The 25,661-nt window shown below is 44.5% G+C and overlaps 2 protein-coding genes across 12 annotated transcripts in view; one reads left to right on the forward strand and one right to left on the reverse strand.

Annotated features, from left to right (window-relative positions):
• Positions 1–25,661, forward strand: part of LOC129725015 (beta-arrestin-1) — a 186,695-nt gene that overhangs the window by 77,658 nt on the left and 83,376 nt on the right. The window lies entirely within an intron of this gene.
• On the reverse strand, positions 18,648–22,377 carry LOC129725014 (aminopeptidase N-like). Its single transcript, XM_055680376.1, has 7 exons — positions 21,896–22,377; positions 21,676–21,831; positions 21,120–21,618; positions 20,909–21,062; positions 20,772–20,853; positions 19,561–20,715; positions 18,648–19,497 (listed from the first exon to the last, which is right to left on the reverse strand). Exons 1-7 carry the CDS (start codon positions 22,345–22,347, stop codon positions 19,272–19,274), a joined length of 2,724 nt encoding a protein of 907 aa, XP_055536351.1. The 5' UTR covers positions 22,348–22,377; the 3' UTR covers positions 18,648–19,271.

Consider the following 25,661-nt stretch of genomic DNA (forward strand, 5'->3'; position numbering starts at 1 on the left):
TGATGCTGGTGTAGTTACACTCCCCCAGACTCCTACTCGGTTTGTTCCGGGCCCATTAAAACCCCTCCAGCCCCCAACCCTAACCTTCCCGGGACGACGGTTAAGTATTACGTCGGGGATTGGTTTTTGTGCTTGATGCAAGCTACCACACTAGTTTACTCTAATAACCTCCTAGCTACATGAAGACTGGCAGTTAGCTACCACTGACGTGTTGGTGGTTGACTTGCCACACACGCTGCAGCTCCAGGACAATCTGAAAGGCGCAACCGCGCTCCAGATGTCCGGGACTAGGTCGTCCGGAGTAGTGCCTGGACCGCTAACTGCCAGCAGTCTACACGCACTCGGGACACATGGGGACCCAGCAAGTCTGAACCTATGCAGATATTTCCTGAAGCAACCATGGCCTGATAGGATCTGTGTCAGGTGAAAGTTCACTTTACCATGGTGATCCAATTTGATACCTCCGGAATAAGTCGGTGCGTCCATCTACCCTTCGTGGAATTGGACCGTTCCCGCTACCATCGGGACAACGAGAATGACCTTCTGCTGATAGGCATCCTGCCGGATAAGACACAGATTGCGACGTATGACACTGTACGGTACGCACTCGCAACCCCAGACACGTAAGCCTGTGGGTACTTTCCACTTTTCCTCGGTAACTGTCAGTCTGCAAAACCGACGATCACAACTCCTACAAGGAACATTAGTTTCAATACACCATCGTACATAAAATTCCACAACATCGGGCCTAGAGTAGAACCTTGCGGAACTCTTGCGATGATTGAGACTGAGCTCTTCCTTCTCCTTCCTCTGTGTTGTGAACAAGTACTCGATTCTGAAAGTAATTTTTCTGCGACACTGGTACATGGATGCTCTTGAGCGCAGATGCTATGGAGTCCCAACTGGCGCTATTGAACGCTTTCTTCACGGCAAGCGTGACGATTGCGCAATAACGCATGCCCCTGCTCTTGTGCTGGAGTGCTACCCCCGCCGTCTTGGTGACAAATAGGATAGTATCCAGCGTGGACCTACTTTTCCGGAAATTTACCAGACCGTTTACAAACTCCGTGTACTTCATTAGTTTGTTGACCACCTTATTCGCAGTGTCCAGCAGGAAGATAAGCCTATATGTTGATGAGTTCCCTGGTGGTTTCTCAGCTTTCGGTAGTAAGACCAATCCAGACATCTCTGCATGATTGCCCGGAACAGCCCGGGGGCCGTTGTTATCGCCAGCCGGATTGCCAAGTGAGGGATTCCATCCGATTCCGGTGCCTTGATCACCTATAGGGAGTTGGCGATGACGATGAGTTTCTCATTCGTAACGCTCACCTCTTCCTCGACTTCGACCCGGCTGTTGTCGCTCACGTATTGGATGTTCGGCAGGTTGGCCGACTATGCCTGATCTGTGGCTGGGATACTGAACGTCGGACGTGAAACTCGACTACCGGAGGCCAAGGACTGGACTCGCGGCGTGGAAAGAGTCTCTCGATAATACGCTCCAGCATCGCTGGTGATCACTTTGTAGACCCCAGCGCGTCTTAGGTCTTGGCCATTACTATGCTGTAGGCATCACCCCCGTCGACTGCCACCACCAATGGCGTTAGGCCTGTGTTAGGCCCGTTATCTCCATGGATAACAGGTTGACCATGAGGGTGAACCTTTCGGTAGATCAACGTGGCGGAGCATAGCAACTGCAGAAGAACACTTGTTTTGAGGGTGAAACAATCTTCTGAATCGGGAATCTGCTCGTCGCTCGTATGGCCATCACACTGAACTTAACCGCAACTCAGTACCGTTCCGATGCGGAACGGATCCGATACGATGGCGATGCCCGACAGCGACTCAGTGGCTTTATGTCCTCCCACCTGAAGCAAACGTCCGATTTGCTGGAGTATACTTAGAGGGTATACCGACCAGTCGACCTTGAGCTTGCCTTCCTTCAGTCTCAGGTTCGCATCCGCCGACGCTAGTCGGAAGGGAGGCACCTGGGTCCCCGCTGGATCTTTTCGGAGGCGGATTGATACAGACGCCACCCCCACTTCTCTTTGAGGGCTTGTGCAACATTTCACCGCTCGATGATTTCGTTCGGGTTTCATGCTGGAGAATAACCTCCTAGGTGAGTGCCCGAACATGCACCTCTTTGTTACTGCCTTGTATGAAGCGCCATCCTCCCGGAGCTCAAGAATCACCTCGCCAGTGCGAGATCGACGGATGCTCCGCACATCCGCCCCAAAATCCTTGGACTGGGTTTTGCTTCTCATTTTCTTCGAGACTTCAAAGTACTTAAACACGTCGGTCTTGAGTATGAGGGCATCTCTTCTACTCTTCGCCTTCTTGATCTCTGGAGGACGTTTTATCGCCGCTTTATCTTGTCGTTTCCCCCGGGGATTGCTTTTTCGCTTACTGACCTGCCCCGTAGAGCAGATCGCAGCGAATGAGGGGGCATCGGTCTGAACCTGCTTAGATCCAGTTGCCCTCCTTTCCGGAGATTTCAACCCGAGCCACAAGTTCAACGTACTCCTGTTGAGCTTCGTCGATGGTGGTTCGAAGCAGAGCGAGACTCTGCTTCAGATCTCTGGCTATATTGCTTCTATTCGCCGCGTACTCTATGATCTCATAGAGCTGTTCGAACAGCGCTACCACCCTTGGCCGCTTGTCCCTACCCTTTTCGATGGCCTTGACTAGCAAGGAAACCGTCGACCGTTATATCCGGTGTGGAAACTGGCGTTTTAGATTTTCCGCCACCAGGTTTTACTGCATTCGTCTTTACCTTCTGCGGAGACTGCTGGATGCCACCTCGCGCAAAGGGATTTGGTAGGCCTTGCTTTTACCCATGCTGAGCAACCTTAAGCTGAACAGCTAAAGCCCTTGGTCTCCCCGGGACCGCCGTTAGGCATTACTTCAGGGAGAGGGCCCGTCGTACTTTTCGCACTTACCTCTATGGGTGGCAGAGCAGTCTATACAGGCCAGTTAGTTAACCGTTAACTAACTGGGGCACATCGATGGTTTCCTGTCGATTGGCGCCCTGCAAAATACTAACGATCTGTGATGCGGCCGTGATAACCGCATCCCAGATTTCCCCATTTTCGCACATCCTACGCACGATGTTCTCTGGCGTGGTGTCCATCCCACTTATTGCCAGCATTTCGTACCGTACCCGCTCGAAACGCGGACATGTGAAGAACACATGCTCCGCGCTTTCTACCGCACCCGTACAAGCGGGGCACATAGGGGACTCGGTGTACCCGAACCTATGCAGGTACTGCCTAAAGCAGCCATGGCCTGACAGGATCTGTGTCAGATGGAAGGTTACTTCCCCATGGCGCCTATTAATCCAGCATGCTAACTCTGGAATGAGTCGGTGTGTCCATCCACCTTTTGTAGTGTTGGACCACTCCCGCTGCCACCTGGCCATTGAAGATGATCGTATGGTGTTGCGTATACCCCTCGTGTCGCGTTGGTCGAAGCACTCTACATCCTCTTTGACGATGATGCTGATGGGCATCATGCCAGCCAGGACGCAAACCGCCTCGTACGACACTGTTCGGTATGCGCACGCGACCCTTAGGCACATTAGCCTGTACGTACTCTCGAGTTTGCCGCGATGGCACGAGGTACTCAATACCTTGGACCACACTGGTCCTCCATACCTGAGTATGGACGTAGTCACGCTAGCAAGGACTTCGCGCCTGCTGCTACGGACCGCCGAGCTGTTTGCCATCATGCGAGATAGCGCTGCCACAGCCATGGAAGCTTTCTTGCAGGTATAATCGACGTGGCTCCCGAACGTGAGCTTGTCGTCGATCATAACCCCCAGAAGCTTCAGCGAGCGTTTTGAGGCGATAGTGCATGCACCAGCACTAATCGATGCCTCCTGCTCCTACTTTCTGTTATTTACAACAATAACTTCAGTCTTGTAGTGCGCTATCTCCAGTTTCCTGGAGTGCATCCAGTCTTCCACTACGCGTATTGATAGCGCGGCCTTTAACTCTACCTCTCTAATTGACTCGCCATAGACCTCAAAAGTTATTTCGTCGGCGAAGCCCACGATCACCACCCCTGGAGGGAGTGTTAGTTTTAACACGCCGTCATACATGGCGTTCCACAGTACCGGACCCAGGATGGAACCTTGCGGTACACCTGCGGTAACCGGAACGCTTTTCTGACCCTCGTTTGTGTTATACACTAGCACTCGATTCTGAAAGTAGTTACCCAGAATCTTGTACAGCGGCGTCGACACTCTGAGACTCTGTAGCGCTTAGGCTATGGAGTCCCAGCTGGCACTGTTAAACGCGTTCTTCACGTCGAACGTGACGATCGCGCAATAACGAATGCCCCTCCTTTTGCGTTGGATTGCAACCTCAGCCGTTCTGGTGACGGAGAGAATTGCATCCAAGGTGGACCTACCTTTTCGAAAACCGAACTGGTTGCTTGATAGACCGTTCTCACTTTCTGTATATTTCACCAGTCTATTGAGGATTACCCTCTCAAGCACCTTGTCCGCCGTGTCCAGTAGGCAGATTGGTCTGTATGCCGATGGGTCACCTGGTGGTTTTCTAACCGTCGGCAACAGCACCAGCCTCTGGCGCTTCCACACGTCCGAGAAGAGGCAGTCGTCAAGGCATTTCTGCATGACCGCCCTGAACAACCCGGGGGCTTCTTTGATGGCCGTCTTGATGGCCAAGTTCGGGATTCCGTCTGGTCCCGGAGCCTTGCCTACCTTCAGGGAGTTTGCTATCTCGATCAATTCATCTTCTGTCACCCTTACCGCATCGTCTGCCTCTGCACGGCTGCCGTCACTCACGGTTGGTGGTGACTCGTCAGCCGGAGGCCAGGGACTTGGTTCGTGGCTTGGGAAGAGGCCCTGAATGATCGTTTCTAGCATCGCTGGTGATTGTTCGGCCGGGGCTAGCGCACCTCTAGTCTTGGTCATAACGATCCTGTAGGCGTCACCCCACGGGTTCGAATTGGCACTGGCACAGAGTCGTTCGAAACAGGCTCGTTTACTGGCTCTGATTGCGCTCTTAAGCGTTGCCTTAGCGGATCTGAATGCGGCACCGCGTTCCGCTCTTTGCTCGTCGGAACGTGCGCGTTGCATCCTCCGTCTTGCACGGAGGCATGCACTGCGTAGGCCTGCTATCGTTTCGCTCCACCAGTATGTCGGTGGTCTACCCTCTCTAGGCGGACGAGACCTAGGCATTGTGGCGTCGCACGCCCATGACAGCATCGAATTTAGATGGTCCACATCCGGGAGCGGTTCGCCCCCTTCGTGCTTCCATTTAATTGCCTGCCCAAAAACATCTGCATCGAAATGCAATGTTTTCCAGCCGTAGAAGGATGGAATATTGGCCCCACTCGCTGCTTGCTTCCGCACACCTACCTCATAGCGAACCGATTGATGGTCGCTATTCGTGTAGCTGTCGTCTACCCTCCAGTTCGTGATCAGTCCCGGGCTGCAGAACGTCACATCGATAATCGATTCCGCACCATTTCTACTGTAGGCGCATTTTGTACGTTAGCCTAGTCTAAGTTGAGCTTTGCCAAAGCTTCCAACAAGACCTGGCCCCTCTGGTTTGTACAGCGACTTCCCCACTCGACAGCCCGCAACCACCAGCGGCCATAGGCTCGTCAGTTCCACGGTTGCTTGATCGACCATCTGTGCGAACGTTTCGGTAGACCAACTTGGCGGAGCATAGCAACTGCAGTAGAATACTCCATCCACTTTGGCTACAACGTACCCCTCTCTGGAGGTCGACACAATCTCCTGAACCGGGGACCTGCCTGTCGTGCAAATGGCCGTCTTCCCAGACTTGTCCGATACCCAGTTACCGTTTCCGGTTGGGATGCGGTATGGGTCCGAGACGATGGCCACGTCCGACAACGACTCAGCAGCCGATTGGTGTAGCAGCTGCTGCGCCGCATAGCAGTGGTTCAGGTTTAACGGTATCACCCTCAGGCCTGCGGCTTAGTAGCCGGCCGTGCAGCCGGACACTTGGGGCTTCCCATGGCGTGTTTGGCGTCCCGTTTACCGGTGCATACCAGACACTTGGGGGGTGCACCGCAGTCCCGTGCCTTGTGGCCTGCGCCACCGCAGCGGCCTGGACCTGTCGGGCCATTCGCACGACCAGGATTTATGCCTCCGCTCAAAGCACCTGAAGCAAACGTCAGGCTGTTGGAAGGTGCCCAGAGGGCAGACCGACCAACCCACCTTCAACGTGGCCTTCTTCAGGGCCTTGTTACCCTTCGCTAGTAGGAGCTTTATGGTAGCAACCTGGGTGCCGGCCGGGCCCCTGGGGAGACGAACTGCCTCCGCGGTTACTACCACTCCACACTCTCGCTCGAAAGCTTGTGCTATATCACACTCTTCGGTGATCTCGTCCAGGTTTTTAAGCTGGAGAGTCATTTCAGGAGTGAGGGCTCGGATTTGAACCTCCTCGCCTAGCACTTCCTGGGCCGTCTTTTTATAGGCACAGCCCTTGCCCTTCCCCTTTTTGCGGAGTTCGAGGATCATCTCGCCGGTGCGTGACCGACGAATTGACCTGACATCCGCGCCGAGGTCTTTGAGCTTGGATTCGCCTCTCATGGCCTTCAAGACTTCAGAGAACTTAGACGCATCCGTCTTGAAAATGAGCGCGTCACCCTTGCTCCGCCTGTTCGCCCCTTGCGGCTTCTTATTGCGGTCGCCGCGCTTCGCGCGTCGTTCCCGCTTCTGCCGCTTTTTGTTCACCACGGTGGTCCAATCCGTGGCTTCGCCGTTTGCCGGTTCTTTGCTCGCCTGGACCGACGGGCCAGCTTCCTGGCTGGCACCGAACAACCGCCTTCGTTGCGTCCTGGGGGCCGATTCCCCCGAAGAGCCTCTCGCACGTTTGCCAGTCCGTTCAGTCGAACAGAGTTCGGCAAACGATGCTGCAGCTGTTTGTGTGTTTTAGACACAGCTGTAGCACTCCCTTTTTTAGGCTAGTTAAGCCTTGCCTCTAGCGCGAGTGCCTTGCTTTCGGCATCATTAGCCCGTTTAAGGGCTTGCGAAAGCTCGGATTTCGCGCTACAAATGTTCATACGTAGCAACAGAAGACATTGCTTCAAATATTTCGATATGTTGCTACGTTCGTCCGTGAACTTGAGTATTTCATCAAGTTGTACGGACACCGCCTCCACGCTCGTGAACTTGTTCATGTGGCTTTCTACCGCAGAGAGTAGCATAGCCCCAGATATCTGTTCCCGCTCCTTGGCAATTTTAGGTGTTTCCACCTTGCCGCCAGTCTTCGCCGTTCCGGTTGGTGCTGGCTTAGGCGTGCCCGCCTTTGCCCCAACTCGGAACTCCCCTGTCGGTGTCGCAAAAGGTGTACCAACCTGTGCGCCGCCTTTACCGGCATCCGCCAGTCTCGGTGGAGACCGGGCGATGCCCCGCCTGGCAAACGGATTTACTAACCCGTCCGCACCATCAACTACCTTCGCCTCTTCGTCGACTTTAAGGGAAAACATTTTGGTTAAAAGGGTCCCCCTTCCAGCCGCTATCCTTGGTCATGGTGGAGTGGTCGCCTATATGGTCCCATGGTGGCCTATGCCGGAGCAGTGAGGTCATGGCTAGTGAAGGTAGTCATAGCCCCTCATGAGGAACTATGGTGCCTCCCGACCGGCGTAAGTCAGGAAAGGGCATCTGATCCCACTCCTGCCTGATTCACATCAGGCAATGACCGCGGAACGTACTGGAAGGCGTGCTAGGTGTTACGGGACGGAGACCCCTGCAGCCGTATGCCACCTCGCCGTTTCAAGCCGTTGTCACACGACTTTACTAAGGGAGCTCGGTGCAGGTGCCAGCCCAACGTCGTGGTACAAAATCGTATTCCCTCTCAAAAACCTAAAAACACAGCGACCAGTACACCATAATCGGGACCTTACTGGTATCAGCCCCAATAGGCAGGTTAGTGCATTTGGCTGATGGGAGCGGCACTACTCGCTCCGTCGAAGCTGCTTACGGGTGGCCGTGGCTTTTACGGGGAATCGACTGCCCAATGCCCGAAACCCCACCACTCCCTAGGCAAGCTCCCGCTGCCGGTTTGGGACTAATCGATGTTATCACACACCCATCGGTGGTCACACAGCGCGTGCATGGCCTCGACGGTCGCCAAGCGTCGACCCGTGGTGGCCTGCAGCACGGCCAGGTAGGCCTTCCGCACCCTTCATTTGTTATTTTGTTTGCATACTTTCTTGTTGATTGGTTCCCCCTTCCCGCCGCTATCCTTGTCCATAATGAAGTAGGCGCCTATGCGGTCTCATGGTGGTCTATGTCGAAGCATTGAGACCATGGCTAGGCTAGGTCGCCCATAGCGCCTTATGAGCAACTTTGACGCCTCCGACCGGCGTATGGCTGGAAAAGGAATCTAGTCTGTCACGCGACTTTACTAGAAGAGTCCAGAGACGTGGTACCATAACGAAGTTCGATTCAGGTCCGTTTTCTAAGCTACCAGTTGCCATAACGGAGACTTTATAGGCATCGGTCCTAATGGGCGAATAAGTGCATTTTCGATGATGGGAGCGGCCCTACTCGCTCCGTCGAAGATGCTTGCGGGTCGACAGCCCAGTGTCCGACTCTCACCACCCCTAGGCGATCTCCCGCTGCTGGTTCGGGACTCTCGGGTACTGTCAGTGGTCACGCACAAATTGAATGACCTTGGCGATCCCCACGCTCTGCCAACGCATCTTACAATGATATGCCTTATAAATTTCAACACCTTACACTAACGAGAACTGACTCTCCAACATGGCTGACGTTACAGTTAGAATAATTTCATATGGATATACGCAGTTGACTCTTTTATTCATGATTCGATGAAGTTCCACGAGTACAAGAGATGCTAGAAACATGTTCGATAAAGTTGACGTCCCGGTTAGAAGAAAGTTACACTTCACGAGTATCTTTGATTACCCACTGGTAGTGGAAAAAGTTGCCAGCTGAGACGCGCATCGTCGAACGCAGTAACTTTCGAACTTAGTTCATGCGAGCGTAACGAAGTGCGCTTCAAAACACTGCAATTTTCTCCGCATTAATGCGCAAATATCAATGAAATTTCGGAAAATCATGGTCAAGGAGTTGTACTTTAAGATAGAACAATAAAAAATATGACGTGGGCTGAAAAGTATTCTGTGTCCGCTACTTAAGAAACGCTTTTCAAAACAGCTGTTTTGTTTTTCGACATTATCGCTCGTAGCTAAATCAGACAAAAAATGAGGTAAAAGAACCAGCTCGTAGCACAACTTTTGAAATTTAGCGATGGCATCTCGAGCAGAACGAGCGGGAGTGTTGTCTTGACAAAAGAGTACTTTTTTTCTTCGCCATATGCAGCCGTTTCGCCTTGATTTCAACATTAAATCGATCCAGTAATGCAGCATCATATAGTTTGATGATTGTTTTACAAGTTCAAAAGTTTTCCGTTGTCACGAATCACCGCAAAAATTTACAACAAAGTTTGTTTTTTTTTTTTTTCTTCACATAACATTTATTTGACACGGCACAAATACAATTTAATGTTTAACGGCGCCAATTATATCTGATGACTTAAAAACTAAAGCAAATTTTTTATCCTCGCTGCCGACTACGAGCTGAAATTAAGTCTAACTTAAAACTAGCATAGGATTTCCAATCAGTGTTTTGTTGTTCAATGGTCGTCTGATAATCGTCGAATGGCATGTATGGATTCGTTCTGCTGAGCCACGATGTCGTGAGTTGGGACAGAGGCTCGTAGTCCTTGGGTCCTGGTTCTGTTGTGCGGGGTCTGGTTGCTGGTTTTGTGCTTAAAGTTCAAACGTGTTCTTGTCGTTTTGTTGGGTGTAGACGGAGGGGAACGGGACTAGACTGGGGCGTGGATGGATTTCAGGAAAACGTATATAAGGGACATGTAGGATAGGTCACGGCTCGCCAAGACATCACGAACAGGAACAGCCGGCTGTCTACCCTCGGCCTGCAGGGAAGCTATTAATTTAGACCTGGCGTCACGGTGTACAGGGCATGACCAAACCACATGCTCTATGTCGTGATAACCTTCACCACAGGCACAGATACCACTTTCCCCGAGCCCAACACGACGGAGGAGCGCGTCAAATCTATAGTGATTGGACATAAGCCGGGACATCACGCAAATGAAATCCCGACCTACATCCAACCCCTTGAACCACGGGTTCGTCGATACTTTGGGGATTATGGAATGTAACCACCTTCCCAATTCCCCTCTGGTCCAAGCATTTTGCCAACTGATGATCGTATTCTGACGTACAAGTGCGAAAAATTCATTAAAGGCAATTGGTCTTTCATAAATATCACCGTTTGTTGCGCCCACCTTAGCCAAAGAGTCCGCTTTCTCATTACCCGGTATCGAGCAGTGAGAAGGGACCCACGCTAAGGTAATCTGAAACGATTTTTCGGATAAAGCACTCAGATGTTCCCGTATTTTCCCCAGGAAATACGGAGAGTGCTTAACATCTTTCATCGATCGGAGAGCCTCAATGGAACTGAGACTGTCCGTAAAGATGAAATAATGGTCCGTGGGCATTTTTTCGATAATCCCTAGGGTGTACTGAATTGCAGCTAATTCTGCGACGTAAACAGAAGCAGGATTATCGAGCTTATGGGAGACGGTTAAATTGTTATTGAAGATACCGAAGCCAGTGGACCCATCAAGAAGTGATCCGTCAGTGTAGTACATATTATCGCAGTTGATGTTTCGATATTTATTGGAAAAAATTTTAGGGATCTGCTGCACGCGTAAATGATCCGGGATTCCACGAGTTTCTTCTATCATGGATGTATCGAAAAACACAGTAGAATCAGAAGTATTTGATAAGTCGACACGATTTGGAATATTCGAAGAAGGGTTAATATTTTGGGACATGTGATTGAAATACAATGTCATAAAACGGGTTTGAGAATGAAGTTCGATTAACCTTTCAAAATTTTCAATCACGGGACGGTTCAAGACCTCACATTTGATTAGAATACGAGAAGACAGGCTCCAGAAGCGGTTTTTCAATGGTAGTACTCCAGCTAAAACCTCCAAACTCATCGTATGGGTCGACTGCATGCAACCTAAGGCGATACGCAAACAACGATATTGTATTCGCTCCAGTTTGATCAAATGTGTGTTTGCTGCGGAGCGGAAGCAGAAACACCCGTACTCAATAACAGACAGTATCGTTGTTTGGTAAAGCCTTATAAGGTCTCCTGGATGGGCTCCCCACCATTGTCCGGTTATTGTACGAAGAAAATTCACTCTTTGTTGACATTTTTTCATCAGATACCTCACGTGACAACCCCAGGTGCCTTTAGAGTCGAACCAGACACCAAGATATTTGTGTACCAAAACCTGAGAAATCGTTTTACCCATTAATTGTGTTTGAAGCTGAGCAGGTTCATGCTTCCTAGAAAAAACTACTATCTCAGTCTTCTCCGGAGAGAATTCGATACCTAGCTGTAAAGCCCAAGCAGACAAATTGTCCAAGGTATCTTGCAATGGTCCTTGCAAATCGGCAGCTTTGGCTCCTGTAACAGAGATTACACTGTCGTCTGCAAGTTGTCTTATCGTGCATGAATTTGCCAGACATTCGTCGATGTCATTTACATAAAAGTTGTAAAGAAGGGGGCTTAAACATGAGCCCTGGGGAAGACCCATGTAGCTAATGCGAAAAGTTGCCAAATCGCCATGCGTAAAATGCATGTGCTTTTCGGACAACAAGTTGTGCAAAAAATTGTTCAAAATTGGAGAAAATCCTTGTCGGTGAAGTTTACCCGAAAGAATGTCAATAGAAACGGAATCAAAAGCCCCCTTAATGTCCAAGAACGCAGACGCCATTTGTTCTTTACGAGCATACGCCAGCTGAATATCTGTTGAAAGCAACGCAAGACAATCATTCGTCCCTTTGGCACGGCGGAAGCCAAATTGAGTTTCTGATAGTAGACCATTTGATTCGACCCAGTGGTCTAAACGACGGAGTATCATTTTTTCCATCAATTTCCGGATACAGGATAGCATTGCAATCGGCCTATAAGAGTTGTGATTAGAAGCTGGTTTCCCTGGTTTTTGGATGGCGATCACCTTCACTTGCCTCCAATCCTGCGGTACAATGTTTTGCTCCAGGAACTTATTGAACAAGTTCAACAAGCGCCTCTTGGCATTGCCGGGTAGATTCTTCAACAAGTTGAATTTGATTCTATCTAATCCAGGCGCGTTATTGTTACAGGACAGGAGGGCAACTGAAAGTTCTGCCATCGTAAAAGGTGATTCTATCGCGTCGTGGCCCGGAGACGCATCGCGAACAATATTTTGCTCAGGAACAGAGTCCGGACATACTTTCCTGGCAAAATCAAATATCCACCTACTTGAAGACTCCTCGCTTTCGTTGACCGTTACGCGATTCCGCATTCTTCGGGCTGTGTTCCAAAGAGTGCTCATCGATGTCTCCCTCGACGTCTCGTTCACGAACCGACGCCAATATCCACGTTTCTTTGCTTTAGCCAAGCTTTTAAGCTTGGTATCAAGCTCCGAATACCGTAAATAGTCGCCAGGTATACCTCCCGTCTGGTAGGCCTTAAACGCGTCGGATCTTTGCGTGTAGACATCGGAGCACTCTTGGTCCCACCACGGAGTGGGAGGCCGTTCTTTGATCGTTACGCCGGGATATTTCTTCGTTTGGGCTTGCAACGCGGCGTCGAGAATCAAGCCCGCGAGGAGGTTGTATTCTTCAAGTGGTGAATGATGTTGAATCGACTCGACCGCTTTTGAAATCATTTCCTCGTATAACTTCCAATCGACATTTCGTGTGAGGTCATACGGAATGTCAATCGGTCGCATGCGAGTTGACCCGTTAGTAATTGAAATAAGAATAGGCAGATGGTCGCTACCGTGAGGATCGAGGATTACCTTCCATGTGCAATCCAACCGTAGCGACGTCGAACATAAGGATAGATCCAAAGCGCTTGGGCGCGCTGGAGGTTTCGGGATACGTGTCATTTCACCGTTGTTTAAAATAGTCATGTCGAAGTCATCGCAAAGGTTATAGATTAAAGAGGAGCGGTTATCATTGTATGGGGAACCCCAAGCCACGCCATGAGAGTTGAAGTCTCCCAAAATCAAACGTGGCGAGGGAAGAAATTCTATTAAATCAAAGAGCAGCCGTTGCCCAACCTGTGCTCTGGGGGGAATATATATTGAGGCAATACAAAGCTCTTTACCTTGTATTGTCATTTGACATGCGACAACTTCGATGCCTGGAATCGAGGGGAGGTTAATACGATAGAAAGAATAGCACTTTTTAATCCCTAAAAGTACTCCTCCATATGGGGTGTCTCGATCAAGGCGAATAATATTAAAATCATGGAAGTTGAGATCAATATTTGAAGTAAGCCAAGTTTCACAAAGGGAAAATGCATCGCATTTGTTTTTATTTATCAAAACTTTAAACGAATCAATTTTTGGTAAAATACTTCTACAATTCCACTGTAAGACAGAGATAGAATCCTTCATATACGCAGTTGAATTAGGCATCGAAGGATACAATCGCTGCAAGGAGAGGCCATTGGGCAGTCAACTGCTTCAAAAATGATCTAACTGTTGGGAGGAATGCTGTAAGAAAAATTTTAATTGGATCGGGTACATTGAAAGTTTCAAAAATCCAGTCCACAATGTCAGAAAATTTCACTAATCCAGAGTTTGTTTCATCAACTGGGAGTGTAAAAGGAGCAACTGGGGAACAAAGTTTGTTATTCAATAAACAAAATATTGTACATTCTAACTAATTCTGATCTATTTCTACCAAAAACCTTACAAAATTTGCAATAATTAGGAAGTAATTCTGATAGGATATTTTAACTATTAACGGGACCAAGTTAAGAACACAAGTTGATACAAAAAGTTCATAACAAAATATCAAGATTTGTTATGATCCTGATATTTTCGGCAGGGTGGCCACCCAACCGGGAAAACCGGGAGAACCGGGAAAAAACCTGGAATCGTTTGGAACTGGGAAAAACCGGGAATTTCACTGAACATTACAAGCCGGGGTGAGATTGTGCCAGTGGGGGTGGAATTGTGCTATACAAACCCATTTTTTGTCAGCCATCTCATGGCGATCACAAGACCAAAATTTCTTAAGTAAGTTTCCTCGAATACTTAACCAAAAAGAGACTAGTCCTGTGAACCGGAAAAGATGACTGACATATCTTACAGTGCATAAAACAGTTTTTGTTTTTATTCATCTTCCTCTTGGAAGCTAACTTGACCAAGGTAAGCTCCCTGGAAGTAGCACTCAAAAGGCTCGAATTTTGGCTAGAGCAAATGTCGCGTATAGATGTCGCCAAGAATACTCACAACTATTGAGTATCCATTCGACGAAGACATTGCTGACTTCCTACCTTGATACTTTTTGTAGAGATCCGATAGCTGCTTCAGGCAAGAATCTTCCTAACTTTACCGTGTTTATTAAGAAGATTCTGATTCTATCGCATGGCAATGCCACGTTGGAGCGAGGTTTCTCCGTGAACAAGGAGTGCGCAGTCATGAATTTGGAAAAAAAACAGACTTGTAGCGCAGCGCTTGGTGTACGATACAGTACAGGTTGCCGGAGGAGGACACGAAATTAATATTGATGAGGAGATGCGTGAGCTGCTGAAGTAACGTGTTTTAAGTGTTATGAAAATACTCTTTTATATATTGAATCTTATCTGGTTGAGGTAAAAACGATTCCTTCAAACTTAATTTGGCCTAGAATTCCTCGGTAATGAGTATTATATGCGTTGTTCATAAGATACTTGTAGACATCTCCTCTCGGAAAGGTGACATCCGTCACATTTTTCGATTTTTTGCGACTATTATATCTCTTGATTTCAATAAGGCTGAACACGTCAAGAAGTGACTTAGAGCATATTGAGATGTAAATCGAAAGTCATGCTTTTTTATTCCTTAACTGCATGAAAAACTACAGAATTCAAAAGTAGGGTAGAGCGGGGCTAGTTGGTCATATTTGGTCAAAATGTTCTGTAACTTTTTGTAGGAAACATTATGGCAAAAACTCATTCCATGGAAATATTGTGTTAAGTCTATAGCATCTAGAAAAAATATAAACTGTTCAGAATAGTTAATGATTTTGCGGATATTCTATTTTTTTTTGAGTAGATGTCTAATTGGCCAACTAGCCCCTCAGCCGGGGTAAGTTGGTCAGTGTGTGGGGTAAATTGACCATTTATATTTCGGAAGGTCTAAAAGTTTGGTTGGGAACCAAATCAAAGACAATACGGGTTAAATAGAGAACCGGAGCCAAATTCTAGATTCGCATCTGCAATCACAAGCACAAAACTATAGCTACATTAGTTTTTTTTTTGATGAAAGCTTACTTTCGCCGAAATTTTCATCAGGTAGAAGGCATTTGTTGATGCATTAGTGTACGTTATAGTTATTTTAGATCAATGTCTCAGCATTTATAGTTTGCAATCAAATATTCATCAAAATGACGATGGAATGAAGATAATTTTTACTAAATAGTTTATAGTTTTAAATAAATGGTTTTACTAACAAGAGCACATGCTGTTTTTGCTTGGATTAAGTTTGCATCACGAAATGCGCTGTTCCTGACATTGCATTTACTTGGTTACTCGAATTCATTTATAATGTACATATGACCAACCAGCCCCGCTAGTATGTGACCAACTAGCCCCTCATGTATTAAATGTGAAAATTACTTGAAATATATGAAAGTAAAATTTTGGCGGAAGTCTGCTTTACACAACTTAAAACTAACCAAAATGACTTTCATAATACGTCGAGCTATGTTTATTTCAAATTGGCTAGCTTTGTTCAGACAAAAAGTTTCAACTTGAAAACCGAGTAGAATTGATGGCCAATTTGACACCAACCTGTATTTTTTATACGTCTTAATTAAACGGTACTTCATTTTGTCATTTAGTTTCTCTGGTTATCCGCTACATATCACCCATATAACACGATTTTTTTTGATACGTAGATTCGAAGATATTCTCATTGACCAACTTACCCCGTAACCAACTAGCCCCGCTCTACCCTACAATTAACCAGGAAAAATATTTTAACGAGCCGAGAAAAACCGGGAATTTAATTTCGGGTTTTGAGTGGCCACCCTGTTTCGAGTAATTGGGTATGTCTTTACTATTTTACGAATATTTTGGATACTTTTTGGCGTTATTGTCTCATTTGGCTTGCAATTTAGAGTGTTCCAAAAAATCGATGTTGTGCAATTTAGGGTATCCCAAAAAAAATCGATGTTGAAAAAGTCAAGGTGCTCACCCCTAAATTGAAAGATATGGTTATTTATAGCGTTTTTGTAGATCATTTCGACTTTCTAAAAAATTGTTTTCAGGTTGCCCAATCGTGATTTATGACAAAATGACTTTTTTAAGCTTTTTTGCATATTTTTTAATTCTGTTTGATTTCTAAATTTTTTTCAACCCACTTTTTTGCATTTTTTTCAATTCTGTTCGATTCCCAAATTTTTCCATACATGTATTTTTTTATTTTAGTGGGGTTGATTCTGAATATTTTGCATGGTTTATTTCAGCATTGCGTTTAGTTATTTGACTCCCAGAGCCCATTAAACACCACAGAAAAATTATTTTTTCTAATAATTTTTAGCTAAAACCATTCAAAACACAAATGAAGAGCGGGGGCCTAGTGTGGTTGGTAACGTCTCCGCCAACCACGCTCGACGCCTGGGTTCGAATCCCACCGCCGACATAGGTGTCGATGGTTGTGAGGTGGCGTGATCCACTCACAACCAACCCTACTGGTCTAGATTCAATCCTAGCCGACACCGGGAGATTTTCTGAGGCGAAAAATCTCTGGGATCACGCCTTCCATCGCATGAGGAAGTAAAGCCGTTGGCGCCGGTCCGTTAATAAACGGGTCGTGAGTTAGGGTCCTGGGTGTGGAGTCGCCTCCCTGGGCGTCGGTGATTGGCCACAACAGTGGCGGAACTAGACCGACGGAAAATAAGCGAGAATAAAAAAAAAAAAAAAAAAAAAAACACAAATGAAGAAAAAAGTTGATCATGAACTGAAATTTTCATTGCAAAGCGAAATTTATGACGAAATTTAACATGAAAAAAGATTGGCTGATAACGTAGCAGAAGGTTCAAAAATTCGGAAAAACCTGCGAAAAAAAGTTAGAACGAAAATTGTGATTTTTAGTGCCCTCTAATAGAAAACTCAATGTTGCTCGTAATATGCAAGAGATAAAAACATGATGTCTTAGGTAAAGTTTCTTGTTTTAAGATAACCTAAAACTTTGTCGAAGACACCTTGCGTCTATCTTATTCTGATTAAGAAGTAATTTTTTTATCTCACTCATTGGTGGATTGATCACCCATCTTTTTTCTTTAAAAGATGCATTTTTGAATATCCTGAAACTTCTCGGAACATACCTAATGGCTATAATCAACATTTGAATCACTAAAACACTGTGCAATGGAGATATTGAGCTTTAGTGGCAATTTTGAGAAAATGCATAGTTTTCCATCACATGTAAAAACGCCAATATCTCAGCCCCTCGATAAGATATCAAGGATCTTTTTCCATGTAAATGTTCGTCTTGAATCCCGCTTTGCAATAAAAATTTCAGTTCTTGATCAAAAAAATTTTTAGTATGTATTTTGAAGGGTTTTATCTAAAAAAAATATGGGAAAAATTCACTTTTTTGTGATGTTCAATGGGCTCTGTGAGTCAAATAATTGAATGCGATGCTGAACTAAACCATGCAAAATATTCAAAAACAACTCTACAAAAATAAAAAAAAAAATATATGGAAAAATGTAGCAATCGAACAGCTTAGAAAAAAGTGCAAAAGAGTGGGTTTATAGCTTGAAAAAGTCATTTTTTATAAATCACGTTTGGGCAACCTGAAAACAATTTTGTAGAAAGTCAAAATGATCTACAAAAATGCTATGAATAACCTTATCTTTTAATTTAGGACTGAGCAGCTTTACTTTTTAACATTGATTTTGGACAGCCTAGTGCATAAGTATGGCCACGATAAAATCAAGCAAATCAATATTTTACGGTTGAATGAGCTGAAGTATTTGTTCCATAACACTTAGCGAGCCAATGCATTGTTGAATAGCATTTTATTTCATCTGCAAGCAAAATTAATCAAAATACTAAATTCACTGTTTTCCATGGTAATCAAAATAACAGAAGTAGCGTCGTTACGAAAGCAATAACTTAAGAACTAATTAGTTAAATGTTATGACATTTGGTACAATCAGACAACCTTGAAAAATTTTTGATTAAGAATGCCATCTTTGTGTTCGGCCGAAGACATTATCAAGCCCATGTATCATAGGAAATTTTAAAATAGTTCTGTATCATCATCTGCTTGTTCAACAATGTGAGAGAAGTCGATTATAATAATAATATAAACCCGAATTCCATAATTCGGTGTGATCCGATCAAATTTAAATCGAGCTGGAACACAACAAACTAATCAATCTGTTTGCAGGACCTAATCCAAGGATCGGCCTTTTTAAATAGCTGTTTCGTATTGAAAGTACTCTCATTAAGTCTGGCGTTTCGGTCGTTTTGTTGAAAACAAATTTTTGAATTGCAGCACATATCCGAATTTTTTTAGTATTGATAATTACGATGAATTTTTTTCCTATTATTCGTGCGTCTTACAAAATTTTCTGATTTGTGAGAAATCTCGATTTCATTGTTTTTTTTAATAGTATTTTAAATACAAACAATAGGTGATTAAATTCACTCAAATTCACTATATACAATAACGTAACCAGTAATAAATAAAACGATCGACTTTCAATTGCCATCCTGGCAGAAGAACTCATCCCTACCAGACCGTGTTTCTTCACCGCTCGTCTCCCAGAGCAAACAGCTTGTTAACCCACAGAATAATTAATCATGAATAAACTGTGCGGAATGAGTGCCGCTTTTATATGCCTACGGTGGTCGGACCCATGCCAATCTGTTCATGCTAAATGCGAGATATTCAAGCAAAAAAAAAAAATAGAGAAAAAAACGTATCATTCAGTACAAAATTAATTATCCGTTTTGTTTCTGGCGGCCAATGACGCTGCCGTTGTCAGCGAAATCAAGCCGCAATTTAAAGTTAGTCAACGAGACTGATAAAATTACTGCCGGAACATTTTAATTATTGAGGAAAGTTTCAAGTTATTGGTGTGTGTGTGATTTCACCCTTGCTATTATTTTTCTTTTCTGTACAGATGAATATTTTATTAGAGAGAAATCAATCGCTCATGATTATCTCCGATGGCATTGTCAGCATTTCCGATACGATCACAGCGTTTCTTCGGATCCAATTTTGGTTAAATTGTAGCTTGTCTCGAATTGTTAGTAGCTTCTCGGGTGCCTCCCTTTGAACAATACTTATCAACTGGTCAGCTGCTAAAGGTTCGATCACGTAATCAGCCAGGTCCTCCAGTAAGGTATAGAACTCTCGCCGGTTCAATTTGCTAGAATGGAAACAATCGTGAAGCATTTGGATTTGGCCTAAGAAACTACAACTAGTGGCTTACATCTCCTCTATGAGACTCGATGAGGTGTAAAGTAGTCCCATCGCCGCTTGCATGCCTTCATATGACGTTTGGTAAATTGCTTGTAGAGCTTGAAGTTTCTCGTTTCTTCCGAAACTGTTCGTTACGATATCATCCAAGTACCGCTGGAGCGTGAATTCATCTCGAGTGCAAGCTAGGGCTTCCAACAGATAGCCACGTTTTACATAATCATGTGTGTTTTTGCAGGACTCCAACAAGTTGACAAAATCATTATAACTAATATCGCGAATCCTGCTACATGCGATGAGCTGTTCCGCTTTGGAATTAACGGAGAAAGCCATCTTCTTACTCATATTGTAAAACTGTGCTGCAGCTTGTTTTTGACATTGTGTATCAGATTGGCAAGCCCACTCCAAAGCAATCAAGCGCACATCTTCGACATTGGCCGACTCACCCGCACGGGCGTCATAGCCATAAACTGAAAGAATGTTCGAAGTAAGATGAACCGCGTATTTTTCTAGGTTTTTCAGTGCTTCCAAGTCGTTTCGCAACATTCGTTTCAAAAACTTTAGATTAGTGTTTGCTGTTGCCCACGGTACATAATCGACCTCATATTGTAGATAGTCGAATAATTTAAAAGCGATGTAGTAATCTAATCGACCAGCATGGGCTAGGTTCATAGAATCATCAATTAGCTGCGAACGCGATAATTTGTCGATGGAGCCGATGTTCTCGTAAAGATTGTAGATGATAGTTTCCCACGTCTGTACGTCGTAATTCACCCGATAGTACCCTCTGGCGAGTGGATTGAATACCACAAAGTCACCCTCTAGTAGTTCTATCTGATAATCTGTTTCCTCATCATCTGGTGCCAACCAGAAAGCAGCAGTAGAGTTATAAATACCGTTACTGCTAGGTGTAAAGTAAGAAATCGGAATCCACCATGATTGCGAGTCGGGATTATCCTGTGGTTCATTATAAAATCGCTCCTGGCTCAATAAAAACAAATTCGTATCTCCGATACGTGCAACATTAACCAGAGGCGCGCCAGGCTGATTGGACCACGATCCGAACAGTTCATGCACAGTGGTGCCAGGAGGCAGCCTGCCGTCTTCTTGAACAGCTTGTGCTATGCTGTCGAACAAGTCTTGATCGTCTACCACTCCATTGTCCTTGCTGAAATAATGTACGAAATAAAAGTTGCCTTATATCAACTGATTTGTTCGACCTACTTTTGTTTAATGTAATATTGTAACCCTTTCTGGAATGTAGCTTCTGTGAAAGCATAACTGAACATACGTAGAACACTGGCAGCTAGAATTATTTCGTTTGGATTATTATGTTTCATATGGACAATTTGACAGTATACATTTGGCATAGGCAATGTTGTCGAAGAGTTGACTTATTTCTCTTGGAGTTTCCACGTAATACGTCATGGGACGCACTCCTGGTCTGCCATCTGTGCTTAACGCAGTCTCACGTTCCGATGCGAATCTTTCTCTCATTCCTAGCTCTGGATGACTCTGCAAAAAATGTCAGATATCAATACTCATACCTTGCCGACAATACAAATCAATTACAAATTCCGACACGTAGTATTGGTATAACCGTGCGAATCCTTCGTTAAGCCAAAGGTATGACCACCACTTGGGAGCCAACAAGTTCCCGAAAAATTGGTGGGTATATTCATGACCAACAATTCCTACTACACTTAACTGTCTAGATTCGCCATGAGACTCTGGATCGAAAAGGATTGTAGACTCCCTATAGGTTACCAAACCCCAATTTTCCATTGCTCCAGCGGAAAAGTCACTATCTATAACAGCTACATTATCGATCTTAGACATGGCGTAAGTGTAGTCGAAGTACGTTTCCAATTCGTGCAGAAATCGAACGGATGCATCAACCGAATATGTTAACTGATCCGCAGCCGTTGGGCGCGCAATGGTCGAAACGGCCAGCTGTTTTGGTTCTCTCACAACTTGGCGTTCAGAGATATAATCCGAAACTAGGAATGCTATCAGATATGATTGCATTCTTGGTGTTCTCTCGAACGTGGTGAGTTTTTTACCATCCGATCTAGGTAGAATAGCTAGCGATAAGCTAAGATCTATTTTTTTGTAATTTTAAACTTACAGAATAGTTACCCCTAGAGCCGGTGAATTAGCTTTTGCGGTGTACTCTACTCCACACGCAATTTTGATATCATATGTGGTCTTGATGCCGGGTTCATCATAGCAGGGAAAAGCCGATCGCGCGTCACATGGCTCAAACTGGGTCACTCCCAAATGCCTATGTATTGCAAAAAAACAAAAGTTCAGTGACAGTATAACAACGGTCAAGCAATTTCTCGTACCTGGTCTCACCGTCGGCTGTCTCATAAGACGAACGATAAAATCCAGCCTTATCGGCGCGATCCAGCGAGTTCGTGAAATCAATATCCAGCACATAGTTCGTTCCAGCAACCAATGGTTCCTTGACGTTCACGATTAAAAACTCTTTTTCGTCGTCAAACTCATGTTCATTAAGGGCAACTGCCAGTTGATTGCTGTTACGAAGTTCCAAGCGATTGATCACACTGCGTACACTGTGAAGAACAATCTGCTGAGTCCTCTCGAGTATCGTGATGCTGATTTGGACGCTTCCGGTGTATTCGAATTCCCCAATGTGCACATTGGTGTCCAGGTACAAACTGTAGTGCGTTGGAATGGTTGTATTGGGTAATCGGTATGAAAGAAATTCTTTCCGGAGTGGGTTAGCTTGACAAATGCCAACAAAAAGTATGAGTAACGTACACAACTTCCACATTTTCGAACGCCTCTAGGCTCTGAACTGCTTGGGTACTTACAACCTTCATGTGAATATAAGTTTGCTTTATAGCTTCTTTAATGGTCAATATCTTATCTGAGTGCACTGAAAAGAGGCGTTATCTGCTTCAGTCTACCCACTCGTAATTGCTAAATATGTCAGGTCTGTTGATCGTAGAAAAAATGTTCAAACAGACGTATGGTCTTATCTTAGACGGTGATATCCCCAACTGATTGATCAATCTTAGAAAGCAGAATGATGTGGCAATATTTGGACTTGATTAAAAAAGCTTCACTCGGATTTTTGACTAAAATTGTTTCATCTAGTCATGTAAACTAGTTGTATCTATCAATACTGTACTGATACTATACTGCCTATAATCGCATACCAGTCCCATATGGATTTTCATCGGTTTTGAGTTAAATATCAGATTCCATCTATTTCTTGCCCTACTATCGATTGAGGAAACAAAAAAGTATATTTTATTTGAAAAAGTCAGAAAAAAATGTGAGGTCAAATTGTCCCATCTTAGAAATAATCGCATCATATCAGTCCCATCAAATGTTTTTCCTGAGTATGGCCATATTTTTTTCCTTCAATCCATATAATAAATGCTTGGTGCAGGTTTTCAAGCTTTTTACTGTGAAAAATTATCAAATAATTAATAAATGCAAGGTTATTCCAAATGAATTCCACACAAAAGATAATTTTAAGTAGACACTAAAACTGCAACTTTTTCTGAAAGTTCGTTCCCGAAAGGTTATTGGTTTCGTCAATCAGAGGGATAATAGCCTTGAGCAATGCTGCTTTCTGTAAGGGGTTAATTTCCTGTGGATGATCTGCTCACTTCAAATGATCATTCAAGTTTAAATTGTCAGAGCTCAGACGAAATCGTTTATTGTTGCTTAGCTAAAAACACCTTGTACCTCTTTTCATTACTGTCGTCTTCCGTCAAGTCCGTCAGTTGTAATGAAATTGGAATCTTCCCTTTCTCAATATCACTTATGCTAAATGCACGGGCTGATGCGGAATAATTTTATTCAGCACGTACTGCGAAACACTGAGAACGTAAGGAAGGGAATTATTCAGTAGCATATCCAAGACTTTAAACTTATATTTCGCTTTTACAACGACGACCTTAAAGTCGGGGTAAATAATAGATGGACGTCTCCATGCAGAATAATTAAAAGCTGTCTGCGGCCATAAACGTCTACCCATACTCAAAATACTTTGGAAAAATATGACTACTCCTACACCAAGCGGTTGAAAGTGAGACTGGTATGCGATTATTTTGATACTCGATGGCCTAAATAATCGCATATCAGTCTCTTCCTTATTTTTCATTGTAATTTTCACAACAAAGGCAATTTTTCAATGAATAAATAATGATTGAGGTCTATTTCATTAAATTATGACGAAAAAAAAAAAGAATAACCCACCCCAAACAGGTGAAATACCCAAAACAAGAAAAATATCTTCAAGCGCTGTTTTCTCAACTCGATGATTTTCCAGATGGTACTGATATGCGATTATAGGCAGTATACTGATAGCAAAGCAAATGATAAACTAAACGCTAAGAAAGAGCCTTTTGCTTCTTTAGCTTTTTTGGACCGTACAGAAACAGAAAAAAACAGTTAAAACAAATATAGTTACAGAAAAGTTTTGGAACTAAACATCGTCAGTAATTTAGACATATACAGTTCGAAAAAAGTGCCAAAAATTATGTTGAATCATTATAAAGAATAGCCTCCATTTTCATGATAGAAAATTTTATAATACTCTTTGCCAATTTAAATAATATTGTACATAATCTTCAAACAAAATTGTGATTCACTTCAGAAGCAACTGAAATTTAAATGAGGAAATAGTGTACTGGATACGTATATTGAGTTTTTTTTGGTGTGTAAGACATTTCTCCAAAAAAACTTAATTAATTAGTTAGCATTGACACCATCTTAAGAAAAAAACATAATTAGGACAAATGATTAATTAAACGGCTTGTTTGATTGGCGAAACACATAAACAAATTTCAACCTGAAATATCGTTATTTTTGTTTCCAAACTAGCTGTAAATGAAATTTTTCAGTACAGAAATCATCATTTATCTTTAGCATATCGAAAAAAAGCACATTGCCAAAAGAATGTATGGATTTCAATGGTGATCAATTTCATCCCAATTTACCTCATAGTACCTTATAGAATTATCGAATTTATTCCATAAAGTAGACTATAGAAATTTCACCAATAGCCATAGAGGTTACTGGAGCACATACCAGTACTTGTTTTAAAATTATACTATTTCGGGAAAAATGTACATGAAGCTAGTTAGTTGGAAAATGTTATAAAAATTGATCAATTTCACCCCGTTCCATGGTACTCCTTTGTTAATTTTTTTACAGCTGTTAAGTGTACAGGACATTCCGCGTAGAACACTCGACAGAAACGGACGTGCAAAGTGGTCGTTCTATTACAATCCGGTCCGTGTGTACGAATAGCCAAACAAAAGAGTGTATTATTCGCGCTAAAGGCCAACTAGATTGTGAGTTGTGTCGCTACGTTCTCTACCCGGCTCGCAACTTTGGCTGTATTGGTGCAAAATACCAGCTGCAGTTTTGATCTGTGCACAGTGAATAGATCTTTCTAATTCAAGGCCATCAGTTGACAGTCGAGTCGTGTCGCTGTGCTGAGTGATCTCACACCCGACTCACTGCTGGTGGCTGTATTGGTGCTGCTGTACTGGTGCTGCTGGCTGCTTTGGGTGCAGCTTCGAACGATCGGACAACCACTGCTGGAAGGAAGAAGTAAATAGGTACGTGTCCTTGTCGGCGCTAGTGCGCTACATTTAGCGCGATGGATATAGATCCCTCGCCTCCCGTGCCACCATCCCCGAACCCCCCTGACCCTGACCCTTCTGTTACCCCCTCCCTTGTTCATTCTCCAGTCCCCCCTCGCCCCAGGCTTTACCCGGACGGATCTCAACAGGGCAGCTATACTGTTTATTTTCGTCCAAAGGCAGGAGTGAATTCAAAGCGATTAAACATACTGCAAATTTCTAAAGACCTGACGAAGGGGTACAAGGCCGTGACCGAAATTTCCAAGGTTGACCTAACAAGCTCCGTGTCGTGTTCAGTGATCTGGCACAGGCCAATGCTATCGCTTGCTCTGAGCTCTTCACACGCGAGTATCGCGTTTACATACCCGCACGAGACGTGGAGATCGACGGTGTCATAACCGATTCGAGTCTGTCTGTCGAGTGTATCCTAAAAAGCGCAACCGGTTGCTTCAAAAATACCGAAACACAGGCGAAGATTTTG

Source organism: Wyeomyia smithii, chromosome 2 (assembly GCF_029784165.1).
Source record: "Wyeomyia smithii strain HCP4-BCI-WySm-NY-G18 chromosome 2, ASM2978416v1, whole genome shotgun sequence".
NCBI classification, from domain to species: Eukaryota; Metazoa; Arthropoda; class Insecta; order Diptera; family Culicidae; genus Wyeomyia; species Wyeomyia smithii.